The 19,140-nt window shown below is 37.8% G+C and overlaps 1 protein-coding gene across 17 annotated transcripts in view; it reads left to right on the top strand.

Annotated features, from left to right (window-relative positions):
* The window catches only part of TSGA10 (testis specific 10), a 156,913-nt gene that overhangs the window by 136,423 nt on the left and 1,350 nt on the right, over window positions 1-19,140 (top strand). For all 17 annotated transcript variants that reach the window (XM_032255405.1, XM_032255417.1, XM_032255412.1 and 14 more), the window contains 2 exons: window positions 1,398-1,502; window positions 1,683-1,832. In XM_032255405.1, the coding sequence (XP_032111296.1) occupies window positions 1,398-1,502; window positions 1,683-1,832 (255 nt within the window). The remainder of the gene's footprint in view (window positions 1-1,397; window positions 1,503-1,682; window positions 1,833-19,140) is intronic.

Here is a 19,140-nt window from a genome sequence, read left to right as displayed (position 1 = left end):
TAACATATTGCCTTTGGGAAATATAACAAAATGAGAAAAAAAATAAGCAGTCTGAAACCAAAAGAATTTTCATATTTAGACCAAGACATTGCAACCTAATGTTTGCATTTGCCATGCCATATTTTCTTTTGTACCTATAATGTGTACTGGGTACCTAGAAAAACACCTGCATTCACAAAATACAGGACTTCCCAGGACATTGATTTTAGCTGCTGCTTCTTTTTTTTTTTTTTTTTTTTTTTTTTGGATCTCTAGCACTCCTAGCACCTTATTAGAAGACCTTTGGCTGGAGAATTGGGTCGAAATGCCTGCCTGTATAGTGATTTTTTTTCTATTAAACTTGGTCACCTCTCACAAAAACTGATAGGGGACCCTTAACCTCTGTCCTTACCTATCCCATCTATAACACTTTCCATCCATCCTCCACTTTGTCATCGCATAAGAGCTCAGAATATGGGGAAGGATAAGAAGCATGGTCTCTGCAGTCAGCCATTCCTAGGAACCCCTGACTAGGCAAGGGCTTCAGAGCCAGGGCCAGTTTCCTCTTTTTCAGGTTATGGTGGCAGTGACTGAGTCATTCTTTTTCATTACGATAGCTAGACTATTATGATTTCTTCAACTGGTTTTGCAGGATTACTTTCTCAAGGTGGTAGGTGGAAATCTACTTTAGTGAAATATGCCAAAACTTCCACCCTAAGAGCTATGCTCTGTTTTAGACTGACTGGTAAATACTAACATGTAGAATTAGCATGTGAAACGTTTATGTTATTAGTCTCTAAAGTTTAGATTTCAGCAGTCTATGATACTATCCTGAAAGCAAGCGAAGAGGATAGAATGTTCTGTGTGAATGACATTCATCAATGTTTATCTTTCTTATGATATTGTGCCTTATCAAAGGTTTTTTGAGCCATTGTTTACTCTTAAGGAAGATCCTATTACATTAAATATTGTGTATATCAAATTTTATTATAAGGCACTTGGTTGAATAGATATATATAAAACAGACCATATTAATCATGGAGCTAGTGAATTCCAGTGTTAATTATTTGATCATACTACTACTTTATATAATACCTCTAAGTACTTACATAAAAAGTTATTTATAGTAAATAGTATAGATAGATGATATATAATATGATCCCACAGGGAAACTGAAACAGAGAATGTTTAATTGAATGAGACTGGGATTGCTTAGGCTTTTCAAGTAGTCTACTTTGCATACTTACCATGTCTCTAACATTGGCATATTTTAGATGCACTAATAAATCTGGCCATGAAAATCACATTGTGATTTGGATCCAGCTGAGAAACCACTGTAAATATGGTTTCATGTACCCCAGGAATCATAGCCATATTTTAAGTTTAGTCAACTGTAATTCTTGTCTTCTTTTAAATAGGGCCATCCAGAGTAGAGATGTGGCCCAGTTCAGAAATGTTGTCACACAACTGGAAGCTGACTTAGACATTACCAAAAGACAACTTGGAACAGAGCGCTTTGAAAGGTAAATGTATCTTGATGCAAGCTCAAAAACAATGCTTTTCAGCATGGAAAGCATTATTTCTTAGGTTTTAGGTTTTTTTGTGTGATGTTAGATTTTAAAGTATAAATCAAGCTACAGTTTTATGATACTTTTAATAATTTTGCTGGATATAAAATTTTAAAGCATCACTATTTGCTTTAGGGAGAGGGCTGTGCAAGAACTTCGCCGTCAAAATTACTCAAGTAATGCTTATCATATGAGTTCTACAATGAAGCCAAATACAAAATGCCATTCACCAGAACGTGCTCACCATCGATCTCCTGACCGAGGCCTAGATCGATCATTAGAAGAGTGAGTCTGTTTAAGGATCCATTCTCTTGAGACCAAATAGCAATATCTAGTATAGTTAATATTTGGGGTAATAAGGAAACTCAATAGTCTATCTTCAATAGTGATATTTAAACATGATTACCAAGATATAGTGATATAAAAATAAAGGATTTTGATAATTAAATTAGAATTATATATTATACTAAAGAAAAAGGTCTAATATTTTATCTGTTTGCATAAATTATATATTTTTTATTTCCAGAGTTTTGGGGGAACAGGTGGTTTTTTGTTGCACAGATGAGTCTTTTAGTGGTAATTTCTGAGATTTTGGTGCATTCAATACCCAAGCAGTGTGCACTGCACCCAATGTGTACTCCTTTATTCCTTACCCTTCTCCCACTGGGGAAGGAACTTTGGGATCCTTCCCCCTGAATCCCCAGAGTTCATTGTATCATTCTTAGGGCTTTCATCCTCATACCTTAGCTCTCACTTAACATGAAGAACATGTGATATTTGGTTTTCCATTCCTGAGTTACTCCCTTAGAATAATGGTCTCTAACTCCATCCAGGTTGCTATGAATGGCATCATTTTATACCTTTTTATGGCTGAGTAGTATTCCCTGGTATATTTATACTACATTTTCTTAATCCACTTGTTGGTCGATGGGCATTTAGGCTGGGTCTATATTTTTGCAAATGCAACTTGTGCTGCTACAAACGCCTGTGCAAATATCTTTTTCATATAATGACTTCTTTTCCTCTGAGTAGATACCCAGTACTGTAGCTGGATTGCTGGGTCAAATGGTAGCTATACTTTTAGTTCTAAAAAGAATCTCTGTACTGTTTTCCTTAGTGGTTGTACTAGTTTACATTCCCACCAGCAGTATAAAAGAAAACATTTCCTTTCACCACATCCATATCAACATCTGTGATTTTTAAATTTTTAAATTATGGCCATTCTTGCAGGAGTAAGGTAGGTATCCCATTGTGGTATTAATTTGCATTTCTCTGATAATTAGTGATGTTGAGCATTTTTTCATTGGCCATTTGTATATATTCTTTTGAAAATTGTTTATTCATGTCCTTAGCCCACTTTTTGATGGGATTATGTTTTTTTCCTTGCTGATTTCTTTGACTTCCTTGTAGATTCTGGATATTAGTCTTTTGTTAGATGCATGTTTGGGAAGATTTTCTCCCACCCTGTGGGTTGTCTGTTTACTCTGCTGATTATTTCTTTTGCTGTGCAGAAGCTTTTTAGTTTAATTAAGTCCCATCATAAATAGATAATATATGTAATATAAATAATTTGGTTTTGTTTCATTTGCTTTTGGATTCTTGGTCATGAAGTCTTTGCCTAAGCCAGTGTCCAGAAGAGCTTTACCAATGTTATCTTCTAGAATTTTTACAGTTTCAGGTGTTAGATTTCTAAGTCTTTGATCATAAGGTAGAGGTGAAGATCTAGTTTCATTCTTCTACATGTGACTTGCCAATTATCCCAGCACTCTTTGTTGAATAAGGTGTCCTTTCTCCACTTTAGTGTTTGTTTACTTTGTTGAAGATGAGTTGGCTGTGATTATTTGGCTTTATTTCTGGGTTATCTATTCTGTTCCATTAGTCTATATGCCTATTTTTATTGAGTACCATGCTGTTTTGATAACTATAGTTTTGTAGCGTAGTTTGAAGTCAGGTAATGTGATGCCTCCAGATTTGTTCTTTTATTATTATTATTATTATTATACTTTAAGTTCTGGGGCACATGTGCAGTATGTGCAAGTTTTTTGCATAGTATACATGTGCCATGGTGGTTTGCTGCACCCATCAACCCATCATCTACATTCGGTATTTCTCCTAATTCTATCCCTTCCTTATCTCCCCACCCACCAACAGGCCCTGGTGTGTAATGTTCCCCTCCCTGTGTCCATGTATTCTCATTGTTCAGCTCCTACTTACAATTGAGAACATGTGGTGTTTGGTTTTCTGTTCTTGTGTTATTTTGCTAAGAATGATGGTTTCCAGCTTCATCCATGTCCTGGCAAAGGACATGAACTCATCTTTTTTATGGCTGCATAATACTCCATGGTATTTATGTGCTACATTTTTTTTTATCCAGTCTATCATTGATAGGCATTTGTGTTGGTTCCAAATCTTTGCTATTGTGAACAGTGCCACAATAAACATATGTGTGCATGTGTCTTTATATTAGAATTATTTCTAATCCTATGGATATATACCCAGTAATGGGATTGCTGGGTCAAATGCATTTCTAGCTGTAGATCCTTGAGGAATCATCACAATGTCTTCCACAATGGTTGACCTAATTTACACTCCCCCTCACAGTGTAAAACATTCCTATTTCTCCACATCCTCTCTAGCATCTGTTGTTTCCTGATTTTTTTAATGATCACCATTCTAACTGGCATGAGATGGTATCTCATTCTGGTTTTGATTTGCATTTCTCTAATGACCACTGAAAATGTCTTCTTTTGAGAAGTGTATGTTAATATCCTTCACCCACTTCCTTACACAAGGTGTAAGGAAGGGATCCAGTTTTAGCTTTTTGCATATGGCTAGCCAGTTTGACCAACACCATTTATTAAATAAGGTATCTTTTCTCCATTGCTTGTTTTTGTCAGGTTTGTCAAAGATCAGATGGTTGTAGATGTATGGTATTATTTCTGAGGCCTCTGTTCTGTTCCATTGGCCTATATATCTGTTTTGGTTTTGGTTACTGTAGCCTTGTAGTATAGTTTATAGTTAAGTAGCATGATGCCTTCAGTTTTGTTCTTTTTGCTTAGGATTGTCTTGGCTATGTGAGCTCTTTTTTGTTCCATATGAAATCTGAAGTCATTTTTTCCAATTCTGTGAAGAAAGTCAGGGGTAGCTTGATGGGGATAGCATTTAATCTATAAATTACTTTAAGCCATATGGCCATTTTCACAATATTGATTCATTCTATGAGCATGGAATGTTTTTCCATTTGTTTGTATCTTCTCTTATTTCCTTGAGCAGTGATTTGTGTTTCTTGAAGAGCTCCTTCACATCCCTTGTAAGTTGTATTCCTAGGCATTTTATTCTCTTTGTAGCAATTTTGAATGGTAGTTCACTCATGATTTGGCTCTCTGTTTGTCTGTTATTGGTGTATAGGAATTATTGTGATTTTTGCACATTGATTTTGTATCCTGAGACTTTGCTAAAGTTGCTTATCAGCTTAAGGAGATTTTGGGCTGAGACAATGGGGTTTTCTAAATATACAATCATGTCATCTGCAAACAAAGGCAATTTGACTTCCTCTTTTCCTAATTGAATACCCTTTATTTCTTTCTCTTGCCCGATTGCCCTGGCCAGAACTTCTAATACTGTGTGGAATAGGATTGGTGAGAGAGGGCATCCTTGTCTTGTGCCAGTTTTCAAAAGGAATGCTTCCAGTCTTTGCCCATTCAGTCAGATATTGGCTGTGGGTTTGTCATAGATAGCTCTTATTATTTTGAGATACATTCCATCAATAACTAGTTTATTGAGAGTTTTTAGCATGAAAGACTGTTGAATTTTGTCAAAAGCCTTCTCTGCATCTATTGAGATAAATGTGTTTTTTGCCATTGGTTTTGTTTATGTGATGGATTACATTTATAGATCTGTGTAGCTTGAACCAGCCTTGCATCCCAGGGATGAAGCTGACTTGATCTTGGTGGACAAGCTTTTTGATGTGCTGCTGGATTCGGTTTGCCAGTATTTTATTGAGGATTTTCACATCGATGTTCATCAGGGATATTGGCCTAAAATTTTCTTTTTGTTGTGTCTCTGCCTAGTTTTTGTATCAGGATAATGCTGGCCTTGTAAAATGAGTTAGGGAGGATTGCTTCTTTTTGGATTGTTTGGAATAGTTGCAGAAGGAATGGTACCAGCTCCCCTTTGTACATCTGGTAGAATTCGGCTATGAATCCATCTAGTCCTGGACTTTTTTTGGTTGGTAGGTTATTAATTGCTGCCTCAATTTAAGAACTTGTTATTGGTCTATTCAGGGATTCAACTTCTTCCTGGTTTAGTCTTGGGAGGGTGTATGTGTCCAGGAATTAATCCATTTCTTCTAGATTTACTGGTTTATTTGCATAGAGGTGTTTGTAGTATTCTCTGATGGTAGTTTGTATTTCTGTGGGATTGGTGGCAGTATTTCCTTTATCATTTTTTGTGTCTATTTGATTCTTCTCCATTTTTTTCTTTTTTAATCTGGCTAGTGGTCTATTTTGTTGATCTTTTCAAAAAAATAGCTCCTGGATTCATTGAATTTTTGAAGGGTTTTTCATGTCTCTGTCACCTTCAGTTCTGCTCTGATCTTGATTATTTCTTATCTTCTGCTAGCTTTTGATTTTGTTTGCTCTTGTGTCTCTAGTTATTCTCATTGTGATGTTAGAGTGTTGATTTTAGATCATTCCTGCTTCCTTTTGTGGACCTTTGGTGCTATAAATTTCCTTCTACACACTGCTTTAAATGTGTCCCAGAGATTCTGGTACTTTGTGTCTTTGTTCTCATTGGTTTCAAAGAACATCTTTATTTCTGCCTTCATTTTATTTACCCAGTAGTCATTCAGGAGCAGGTTGTTCAGTTTCCATGTAGTTGTGTGATTTTGAGTGAGTTTCTTAATCCTGAGTTCTAATTTGATTGCACTGTGTTCTAGGACTGTTTGTTATGATTTCCTTTCTTTTGCACTTGCAGAGGAGTGTTTTACTTCTAATTATGTAGTCAGTTTTAGAATAAATGCAATGTGGTGCTGAGAAGAATGTGTATTCCGTGGATTTGGGATGGAGAGTTCTGTAGAGTTCTGTAGATATTAGGTCTGCTTGGTCCAGAGCTGAGTTCAAGTCCTGGATATCCTTGTTAATTTTCTGTCTCATTTATCTGTCTAATATTGACAGTGGGGTATTAAAGTCTCCCACTATTATTGTGTGGAAGTCTAAGTCTCTTTGTAGGTCTTTTTGAAATTGCTTTATAAATCTGGGTGCTCCTGTATTGGGTGCATATATGTTTAGGATAGTTAGCTCCTCTTGTTGTATTGATCCATTTACCATTATGTAATGTCTTTCTTTGTCTCTTTTGATCTTTGTGGTTTAAAGTCTATCAGAGACTAAGATTGCAACCCCTGCTTTTTTTTTTTCTTGGTAAATATTCCTCGATCCCTTTATTTTAAGCCTGTGTGTCTTTGCACGTGAGATGGGTCTCCTGAATACAGCATACTAATTGGTCTTGACTCTGTATCCAATTTGCCAGCCTGTGTCTTTCAATTGGGGCATTTAGCCCATTTATATTTAAGGTTAATATTGTTATGTGTGAATTTGATCAGGTCATTATGATGCTAGCTGGCTATTTTGCCTGTTAGTTGATGAAGTTTCTTCATGGCATCGATGGTCTTTACAATTTGGAATTTTTTTGCAGTGACTGGTACTGGTTGTTCCTTTCCATATTTAGTGCTTCCTTCAGGAGCTCTTGTAAGGCAGGCCTGGTGGTGACAAAATCTCTCAGCATTTGCTTGTGTGTAAAGGATTTTATTTCTCCCTCACTTATGAAGCTTAGTTTGGCTGGACATGAAATTCTTGGTTGAAAATTCTTTTCTTTAAGAATGTTGAATATTGACCCCCACTGTCTTCTGGCTTGTAGGGTTTCTGCAGAGAGATCTGCTGTTAGTCTGTTGGGCTTCCCTTTGTGGGTAACCTGACCTTTCTTTCTGAGTGCCCTTAACATTTGCTAGGTTGGGGAAGTTCTCCTGGATAATATTCTGAAGAGTGTTTTCCAATTTGGTTCCATTCTCCTTGTCACTTTCAGGTACACCAATCAAACGTAGATTTGGTCTTTTCACATAGTCCCATATTTCTTGGAGACTTTGTTCATTTCTTTTCACTCTGTTTTTCTCTAAACTTGTTTTTTTTTTTTTTATTTTATTTCATTGAGTTGATTTTTAATCTCTGATATCTTTTCTTCTGCTTGATTGATTTGGCTATTGATAGTTGTGTATGCTTCATGAAGTTATTGATTCAGCTACTGATAGTTGCCTATGCTCCATGAAGTTCTTGTGCTGTGTTTTTCAGTTCTATCATGTCATTTATGTTCTTCTCTAAGCTGGTTATTCTAATTAGCAATTCCTCTCACTTTTTTTTTCAATGTTCTTAGTTTCCTTGCCTTGGGTTAGAACATGCTCTTTTGGCTCAGAATAATTTATTACCCACCTCCTGAAGCCTACTTCTGTCACTTCATCAAATTCATTCTTTGTCTAGTTTTGTTCCCTTGCTGGTGAGGAGTTGTGCTCCTTTGGAGAAGAAGAGGCATTCTGGTGTTTAGAATTTTCAGCCTTTTTGTGTTGGTTTCTCTTTGTGTATTTATCTACCTTTGGTCTTTGATGTTGGTGATGTTGATACTATTCCTTTCTGTTTGTTAGTTTTCCTTCTAACAGTCAGACCTTTCTGCTGCAGGTCTGGTGGAGTTTGCTAGAGGTCCACTCCAGACCCTCTTTGCTTGGGTATCACCAGCAGGGGCGGCAGAACAACAAAGATTCCTGCCTGTTCCTATCTCTGGAAGCTTTGTCCCAGAGGGGTACCCACCAGATGCCAGCCAGAGCTCTCCTGTATAAGGTATCTGTTGGCCCCTATTCAGAGGTGTCTCCCAGTCTGAATACATGGGGGGTAGAGGTCAGGGATCTACTTGAAGAGGCAGCCTGTCCCTTATCAGAGCTTGAACTCTATGCTGGGAGAACCACTGCTTTCTTCAGGGTTGTCAGGCAGGGATGTTTAAGTCAGCTGAAGCTTCGCCCAGTTGCCCCTTCCCCCAGATGCTCTGTCCCAGGGAACTGTGCCCACTTCAAACTTCCTGGTGGCTTTGTTTACACTGAGGGTGAAACCACCTACTCAAGCCTCAGCAATGGCAAAGGCCCTCCCCCCACCAAATTTGAGTGTCCCAGGTCGACCTCAGACTGCTATGCTAGCAGCAAGAATTTCAAGCCAGTGGATCTTAGCTTGCTGGGTTCTATGGGAGTGGGACACGCTGAGCCAGGCACTGGAGAGAATCTCCTGGTCTGCCAGTTGTGAAGACCATAGGAAAAGCACAATATCTGGGTCAGAATGCATCATTTCTCCCAGTACAATCTCTCAAGGCTTCCCTTAACTAGGAAAGGGAAATCCCCCAACCCCCCTTGCACTTCCCAAGTGGGGTGATGCCACCACCCTGCTTAGCTCCCTCTCCATGGTCTGTACCCACTGTCCAACCAGTCTCAATGAGATGAACCAGGTGCCTCAGTTGGAAATACAGGAATCACCCGCCTTCTGCGCCTGTCTTGCTGGGAGCTGCAAACTGGAGCTGTTCCTGTTTGGCCATCTTGCCAGCTCTCCCCAGATTTGTTATTTTTGCTTAATCTTGCTATGCGGGGTCTTTTGAGGTTCCATATGAATTTTAGGGTTGTTTTTTCTAGTTCTGTGAAGAATGATTCTGGTACCTTGATTGGAACTGCATTGAATTTTTATATTGCCTTTGACAGTATAGTCATTTTTACAGTATTGATTCTCCACGAGCATAGGATGTTTTTCCATTTGTTTGTGTTATCAATGACTTCTTTCAGCAGTGTTTTGTAGTTTTCCTTGTAGAGCTCTTTCACCACTCTGGTTCGGTATAGTCCTAAGTTTTGTTTTTGTTTTTGTTTTTTTTCCGCTGTTGTAAAAGGAGTTGAGTTCTTGATTTGTTTCTCAGCTTGATTGCTATTCTTGTATAGCAGCACTACTGATTTGTGTACATTAATTTTGTATCCTGAAACTTTATTGAATTTATTTGTCAAATCTGGGAGCTTTTTGGATGAGTCTTTAGGGTTTTCTAGGTATATGATCATGTCATCAGTGAACCTTGACAGTCTGACTTCCTCTTTACTGATTTAAATGCTGTTAACTTCTTTCTCTTGTCTGATTGCTCTGGCTAGGACTTCAGGTATTATGTTGAATAGAAGCGATGAAAGTGGGCATCCTTGTCTTGTTCCAGTTCTCAGAAGGAATGCTTTCAACTGTCCCCATTCAGTATAATGATGGCTGTGGGTTTGTCACAGATAGCTTTTATTATTTTGAAGTGTGTGTCCCTCCTATGCCAATTTTGCTGAGGGTTTTAACCATAAGAGATGCTGGATTTTGTCAAATGCTTTTTCTGCATCTGTTGATATGATCACATGATTTTTTAAAAAATTTTGTTTATATGGTCTATCACATTTATTGACTCACATATATTAAATTATCACTGCATACCTAGTATGTAACTCACTTGATCATGCTGTATTATCTTTTTGATATTCTGTTAGACTCAGTTAGCAAGTAGTATGTTGAAGATTTTTGCATCTGTGTTCATCAGGGATATTGGTCTATAGTTTTCCTTTTTTATGTCCTTTCCTAGCTTTGGAATTAGGGTCATACTGGCTTCATAGGATGATTTAGGGAGGATTCCCTCTTTCTTTTACTTGTGGAATGGTGTTCAAAAGAATTGGTACCAATTCTTCTTTGAATGTCTGATGGAATTCAGCTGTGAATCCATCTGGTCGTGAACTTCTTTTGTTGGCATTTTTTTAATTACTGTTTTAATCTCTCTACTTGTTACTGGTCTGTTCAGAGATTCTATGTCTTCCTGATTTAATCTGGGAGGGTTGTATATTTCCAGGAATTTATCCATCTCCTCTAGATTTTCCAGTTTGTATTTGTAAAAGTGTTCATAGTAGCTTTAAATGATCGTTTGTATTTCTGTGGAATTGGTTGTAATATCTCCCATTTCATTTCTCATTGAGCTTATTTGGATCTTCTCTCTTCTTGGTTAATCTCACTAGTGGTCTATCAATTTTGTTTATCTTTTCAAAGAACCAGCTTTCTGGTTGATTTATCTTTTGTAATTTTTGGTTTCATTTTTATTTAGTTCCACTCTGATCTTTGTTATTTCTTTTCCTCTCCTGGGTTTAGGTTTCATTTGTTCTTGTTTCTCTAGTTCCTTGAGGTGTGACCTTAGGTTGTCTATTTGTGCTGTTTTAAACTTTCTGACGTAGGCATTTAATGTTATAAACTTTTCTCTTAGCACCACTTTTGCTGTATCCCAGAGGTTTTGATAAGTTGTTTTACTATTATATCTCAGTTCAAAGAAGTTTTAAATTTCCATCTTGATTTCATTGTGGATCCAAAGATCATTCAAGATCAGATGATGATGATGATGATGATGATGATGATGATGATTTGAGATGGAGTACAGTGGCATGATATTGTCTCACTGCAACCTCTGCTCTCTGGGTTCAAATGATTCTCCTGCCTCAGCCTCCCAACTAGCTGGGAATACAGGCATGTGCTGCAATGCCAGGCTCATTTTTTCTTTTTGAGATGGGGTCTTGCTGTGTTGCTCAGGCTGGAGTGCAATGGCACAATCTCGGTTCACTGCAAACTCCACCTCCCAGGTTCAAGTGATTCTTGTGCTTCAGGCTCCCAAGTAGCTGGGATTACAGATGTGCTCTACCATGCCCAGCTAGTTGTTTTTGTATTTGTAGTAAAGATAGGGTTTCACCATGTTGGCCAGGCTGGTCTTGATCTCCTGACCTCAGGTGATCTGCCCACCTGAGGTCTGGGCTTCTCAAAGTGCTGGAATTACAGGCTTGAGGCACTGCACCCAGTCTTAATTTTTGTATTTTTAGTAGAGACAGGTTTTCAACATGTTGGCCAGGCTGATTTTGAACTTCTGACCTCTAGTGATCTGCCAGTCTTTGCCTCCAAAGTGCTGGGATTTCAGGTATGAACCACCACACCCAGCCTCAAGAGCAGACCCATGTATTTTTATAGTTTTGAGGGTTTCTTTTGGAGGTAATTTCCAGTTTTATTCCACTGTAGTTTGAAGATACTTCATATAAATCTGACTTTCTTAAATTTATTGAGATGTGTTTTGTGTCCTATCATATGTTCTATCTTGGAGATTGTTCCATGTGCTGAATAAAAGAATGTATATTCTGCAGTTGTTGGGTAGAATGTTCTGTAGATACTTAAGTCTATTTATTCTACAGTGTAGTTTAAGTTCATTGTTTCTTTGTTGACTTCCTGTATTGATGACCTGTCTAGTACTGTCAGTGGAGTATTGAAGTCCCCCACTATTATTGTGTTGCTGTCTGTCTCATTTCTTAGGTCTAATAGTAATTGTTGGCTGGGCACAGTGGCTCATGCCTGTAATCCCAGCACTTTGGGAGGTCGGGGCGGGTGGATCATGAGGTCAAGAGATTGAGACCATCCTGGTCAACATGGTGAAACCCCGTCTCTACCAAAAATACAAAAAATTAGCTGGGCATGATGGTGTGCGCCTGTAATCCCAGCTGCTCAGGAGGCTGAGTTGAGGCAGGAGAATTGCTTGAACCCAGGAAGCTGAGGTTGCGGTGAGCTGAGATTGAGCCATTGCACTCCAGCCTGGGTAACAAGAGCGAAACTCCGTCTCAAAAAATAAAAAGTCTGTTTTGTCTGATACAAGAATAGCTACTCTTGCTCACTTTCCATTTGCATGGAATATCTTTTTCCATCTCTTAACCTTAAGTTTATGTGAGTCCTTATGGTGTTAGGTGAGTTTCTTGAAGATAGCAGATACTTAGTCAGTGAATTTTTATTCCTTCTGCCATTCTATATCTTTTATGTGGAACATTTTAAGTGGAACGTTCAACATTAGTATTAAGATGTTGGGTAAGGCCAGGTGCAGTGGCTCATGCCTGTAATCCCAGCATTTTGGGAGGCCTAGGTGGGCAGATCACAAGGTCAGCAGATCGAGACCATCCTGGCTAATACAGTGAAACCCCATCTCTACTAAAAATACAAAAAATTAGCCAGGTGTGGTGGCATACACCTGTAGTTCTAGCTACTCGGGAGGCTGAGGCAGGAGAATCGCTTGAACTCGGGAGGTGGAGGTTGCAGTGAGTTGAGATTGCGCCACTGCACTCCAGCCTGGGTGACAGAGTGAGACTCTGTCTCAAAAAGAGCAATAGGGACAACGAAAAATGATGTTAGGTACTGTTCTATTTATCACATTAGTTGTTGCCTAATACCTTGTTTTAGTGAGGGTTTTTCCCCATTGTGTTATTGTTTTATGGGCCCTGTGAGATTTATGTTGTAAGGAGCTTCTATTTTGATGTATTTTAAGGTTTTGTTTCAAGACTTCGAGCTCCTTTAAACATTTCTTGTAGTGCTGGCATAGTAGTGGCAACTTCTCTCAGCATTTGTTTGTCCGAAAATGACTTGATCTTTCCTTTATTTATGTAGCTTAATTTTGCTAGATACAAAATTCTTGGCTGATAGTTATTTTGTTTCAAGAGGCTAAAGATGGGACCCCAGTTTCTTCCGGCTGTAGGGTTTCTGCTGAGAAATCTGTCACTAATGTGGTATTTTCCTTTATAGGTTATCTGATGCTTTTGTCTCATAAGTCTTAAGATTCTTTCCTTCATCTTGATTTTAGATATCCTGATGACTGTGTGCCTAGGGGATGATCTTATTGCAATGAATTTCCCAGGTGTTCTTTTAGCTTCTTGTGTTTGGATGTCTAGATCTCTAGCAAGGTCAGAGAGGTTTTCCTCAATTATTCCCTCAAATACGTTTTTTAAACTTTTAGATTTCTCTTCTTCCTCAGGAAAACCAATTATTCTTAGGTTTGGCCATTTAACATAATCTCAAATTTCTTGGAGGGTTTGTTTATTTTTTTAAATTCTTTTTTCTTTGTCTTTGTCTGATTGGGCTGTTTTTTTGTTTTTATTTATTTATTTATTTATTTTGAGACAGAGTTTTGCTCTGTTGCCCAGGCTGAAGTACGATGACACAATTTTGGCTCACTACAACCTCTGCCTCCCAAGTTCTTCCTTCTTAAACCTGTTACGCTACCTTGTCTAAGTCTTAAGGGCATATAGTTAAATACTGAGTTTGTAACTTACTTAGATTAATTTTTTTCCATCTTTTACTTTGGTTATAGTATTCATTTGAAATAACATTGGATCCATTTGTTTCAATTTGCTTTCATTTTTCATTTTTCCACTTCCTAGTTTTTTTTTCCAACTTAATTTTACTTTTGAATAGGTAGGTTAGTATGCTTTTCAAGGTCAAAACTCTGCAAAAGCTAATGCTTAGAGAAGTGTCACTTTCTCTTTATGTCCTCCATCCCGTCACTCATGCCTCCACCCCCTTTCTTTGTGGTTTTATGCTAATGATACACAGAATATATGTCTTTTTTTGCTTATGCAAAAAGTAGCATGCTTCTTTGTACTTTGCTTTTCTCACTTAACACTATCTCCTGGAAATCTCTCCATATTGATTCATAGAGATTCTCCTTATTCCTTTTTTTCAGGTGCATACTACTCCAGTATATGGATGTACAGTAGTTATGTAACCCACCTCCTAAACTTGGACATTTAGGTAGTTTCCAATAATTTGCAAATACAAACAAGGCTGTAATGGATAATCTTGTACATGTGTATTTTCATGTTGTTGGAGTATCTTCCGAATGAATTCCTAGAAGTGGGATTGCTGGGTCAACGGGTAAATACACATGTAGTTTTGTTGGACAGTGCCACGTTCCCCTCCATTCTGCAATCCCTTCAGCAATGTGTGAAATTACTGTTTCCCCACAGCTGCCTGACTAACAGAACACAGTGTCAAGCTTTTGAATTTGTGCCACTATAGCAGATGAGAAATTGTATTTCACTGTAGTTTTAATTTGCATTTCTCATATTATGAGTAAAGTTGAATATCTTTTCATAGGCTTAAGGGCTATTATTATATCTCTCTTTCCGAAATATTTATTCATTTCTTCTGCCTATTTTCTAATGGGCTTTGATCTTTTTGTTAAAAAAAACTTTTAGTAAATTTGAGAAATTAGCTCTTCATTGGTGATATATGCTACAAATATTTTCTCACTTTTTTTGACATTTGTCTTTTATTTTTACTGTATGAAGAGTTTTTCTTTTTGTGTAGTCAGACTTTAAACCTTTTCCTTTAATGCATCTGGATTTCTATTCATAGTTAGCAAATCTTTCTCTCTACCCAGCTAGTAGAGAAATGGTATCTTTTAGTACTTGTATAGTTTTATTTTTAACATTTAGATATCTGATTCATTTGAAGTTATTTTATATATGGTTTGAGAAATTGATCTAATTTTATCTTATTCCAACTGACTATCAAGTTGTTCTAAGATCATTGATTTAAAAGACTGTTTGTCCCAGTCATTCAGATCTCTTTTTGGACTTTCTATTTCTATTCCATTGATCTGTCTGTTCATGTGCAGTCCCACACTATTTAATTATAGAGGCTTTGTGGTATTTTTAATTCTGTAAGGCTAGCTCAGTGGCGTGCTGGTAAACTGGCTTCCCAAAGGAGAGGAGGGGGAAGCCCTGGTCTGTAGCACTTGCCAATTTTTGTGGTGTAAATACCTCCACTTTTTCATTTTTTGTAGAACTTTTGTATCATTGTTTAATATTTGTTTATCTGATTTTTTTATTATTATACTTTTAAATTCTGGGGTACATGTGCAGATCGTGCAGGATTGTTGCACAGGTATACACATGCCATTGTGGTTTGCTGCCTCCATCCTCCTGTCGTCAACATTAGATATTTCTCCTATTGTTATCCTTCCCCAGTCTCCTCACTACCTGCTATCCCTCCCCTGACCCCTTACCCCCCAACAAACCCTAGTGTGTGATGTTCCCCTCCTGGTGTCCATGTGTTCTCATTGTTCAACATCCACTTATGACTGAGAACATGTGTTTGGTTTTCTCTTCTTAGTTTACTGAGAATGTTGGTTTCCAGCTTCATCCATGTCCCTGCAAAGGACATGAACTCATCCTTTTTTATGGTTGCATAGTATTCCATGGTGTATATGTGCCATATTTTCTTTATCTAGTCTATCATTGATGGGCATTTGGCTTGGTTCCAAATCTTTGCTATTGTAAACAGTGCCACATGTAAACATACATGTGCATGTGTCTTTATAATAGAATGATTTATAATCCTTTGGATATATACCCAGTAATGAAATCACTGGGTCAAATGGTATTTCTATTTCTAGATCCCTGAGGATTTGCCACACTGTCTTCCACAATGGTTGAGCTAATTTACACTCCCACCAACAGTGTAAAAGTGTTCCTATTTCTCCACATCCTCTCCAGCATCTGTTGTCTCCAGATTTTTTGATTGCCATTCTAACTGACATGAGCTGGTATCTCAATGGGGTTTTGATTTGTATTTCTCTAATAACCAGTGATGATGAGCATTTTTTCATATGTTTGTTGACTGCATAAATGCCTTCTTTTGCAAAGTGTCTGTTCATATCCTTCACCCACTTTTGGATGGGGTTTTTTTTTCTTGTAAATCTGTTTTAGTTCTTTGTAAATTCTGGATATTAGCCCTTTGTCAGATGGGTAGCTTATAAAAATTTTTTCCCATTCTATTGGTTGCCAGTTCACTCTGATGATTGTTTCTTTTGCTGTGCAGAAGCTCTTTAGTTTAATTAGATCCCATTTGTCAATTTTGGCTTTTATTGCCATTGCTTTTGGTCCTTGCCAATGCCTATGTCCTGAATGGTATTGCCTAGGTTTTCTTCTAGGGTTTTTATGGGGTTAGGTCTTATGTTTAAATCTTTAATCCATCTGGAGTTAATTTTTATATAAGGTGTAAAGAAGGGGTCCAGTTTCAGCTTTCTGCACATGGCTAGCCAGTTTTCCCAACACCATTTATTAAAGAGGAATCCTTTCCCCATTGCCTGTTTTTGTCAGGTTTGTCAGAGATCAGATGGTTGTAGATGTATCGCATTACTTCTGAGGCCTCTGTTCTGTTCCATTGGTCTATATATCTATTTTGGTACCAGTACCATGCTGTTTTGATTACTGTAGCCTTGTAGTATAGTTTGAAGTCAGGTAGCATGATGCTTCCAGCTTTGTTCTTTTTGCTTAGAATTGTCTTGGCTATGCGGTCTCTTTTTTGGTTCCATATGAAGTTTAAGGTGGTTTTTCCTAGTTCATGAAGAAGGTATCTGACCTGTTTTATATTAACAGTAGTGTTCTAAAGTCTCCTGTTATTAGTATGTTTTCATTTATTTTTGCATTCCTCTAAATTTTGCTTTATATAGGTGGTTTGCTGTTTTATTTGTTGCGTTGATATTCTGAACTGTCACTCTTCATCATGGAATGTGGCTTTTATAACATATCCTTTTCAGATGCATTTAGATGTTTTTCTTTGCTTGACTCTACTTTTGTATTAGAGTTGCAAATTCTATTTTCTTATTGTTTCTATTTACCTCGTAAATATTTTTATTTTTAGCCTTTTTTGAGTAACTACATTTTAAGTATATCTCTTATATACAGTGTGGATTTGAGTTTTGCTTCATGAGTCATTGTGATTTTTTTTTTTTTTTTTTTGAGTCAGAGTTTCACTCTTGTTGCCCAGACTGGAGTGCAATGGTGTGATCTTGGCTCACTGCAACCTCTATCTCCCAAGTTCATGTGATTCTCCTGCCTCAGACTACCAGGTAGCTGGGATTAGAGATGCCCATCACCATACCCAGCTAATTTTTGTATTTTTAGTAGAGACAGAGTTTCGCCATGTTGGGCAGAGTGGTCTTGAACTCCAGACCTCAGGTGATCCACCTGCCTGGGCCTCCCAAAGTACTGGGATTACAGGCGTGAGCCACCATGCCCAGCCTAGTTTTTCTATTTTTAGTAGAGATGGGGTTTTACCATGTTGGTCAGGCTGGTCTCGAACTCCTGACCTCAGGTGATCCACCTGTATCAGCCTCCCAAAGTGCTAGGATTATAGGCATGAGCCACCGCACCCAGCCATTTTGAAAATCTTTTTAAAAAATAGGTGAGTTAAACTGGGCATGGTTGCTAACTCCTGTAATCCTAGCACTTTAGGAAGCTGAGGCAGACAGATCGCTTGAGCCCAGGAATTAGAGACCAGCCTGGGTAATGGTGAAAACCCATCTCTACAAAAAAATACAAAAAAAAAAAAAATTGGCCAGATGTGGTGGCATGTGCCTGTATTTTCAACTACTTGGTAGGCTGAGGTGACGGGATCACCTGAGCCTGGAAGGTCGTGGCTGCAGTGAGCCATGATTGTGCCACTGCACTCTAACCTGGGCAACAGGGTGAGACCCTGTCTCAAAAATAGAATAGAATAGTATAAATAAAATAGATGAGTTAAAATCTTTTACGTTATTGATATGACTGTTATGTCACATCAATAGTAATGGTCTCAACCCAGTTATAATTACTGTCTGTACTATGTGATATTTGTTCTATTTCTTCATTTGGTCAGTCTTCTTTGTTTCTTAACCAATTTCTTTTGGCATTTAGGAAGATTTTATTTTATTTTAGTTGTTATCTTTCTATTAATACTTTTAACAGTGCTCTTAATCACCTTTCTTCTTACTTAACCTTTTACTGTCAGTTTCAAATGGTGCCCTTTGACTGCCACTTATTATCTAGACAACAGATATCACACTGAATTTACTTTCCTCTAACCACCGCTCTGTTCCCCATCCCTCTAGTTTTGCCTTTCCCAAGTTGTCATATAAATAGAATCATGCAGTATGCAGCCTCTAGTGGTTGACTTTACCCAGCACAATATATTATTTCAGATTTATCCAGGTTGTTGCATGTATTAGTAGTTGTCACATATTCCTTTTAACTGCTGAGTGGTATTCCATAATGTAGATGTATGAAGGTACTTTTAAAAAATGAGTATGTCATGGCCGGATGCAGTGGCTCCTGGTTGTAATCCCAGCACTTTGGGAGGCTGAGGCAGGTGGATCATTTGAGGCCAGGAGTTTGAGACCAGCCTGGCCAACATGATAAAACCCCATCTGTACTAAAAATGCAGAAATTACCTGGGTGTGGTGGCATATACCTGTAATCCCAACTACTCAGGAGCGTGAGGCATGAGATTTACTTGAACCTGGGAGGCAGAAGAGGCATCAAGCTGAGATTGCACCATTGAACTCCAGCCTGGGTGACAGAGTGACTCTGTCTCAAATAATAATAATAATTTAAAAATAAAAAATAAAACGACTGTAGTCTTATAAGTAGTTACAAAAAATAGTACAGACAGTTCTACATATCCTTACCCCAATTTCTATAATGAAATATCTTGCAAACTGGGATATTGACATTGGCACAATGTGATTAACTAGCCTATAGGCCTTATTCAGATTTCACTAGTTTTTAGATGCACTGTACACAGTGTTTGTATGTGTACTTTTTTTTTTACGCTCCACACACAGCACCAGTGTGATAAAGATGCAAAATTGTTCCATCAGCACCAAAGAATTCGCTCCC

The sequence above is a fragment of the Sapajus apella genome, unplaced genomic scaffold (genome assembly GCF_009761245.1).
Source record: "Sapajus apella isolate SASKATOON/1434 unplaced genomic scaffold, GSC_monkey_1.0 scaffold89, whole genome shotgun sequence".
In the NCBI taxonomy this organism is placed as follows: domain Eukaryota; kingdom Metazoa; phylum Chordata; class Mammalia; order Primates; family Cebidae; genus Sapajus; species Sapajus apella.
The sequence above is the reverse complement of the archived record's forward strand: the minus strand, read 5'-3'. Positions and strand labels throughout refer to the sequence as shown.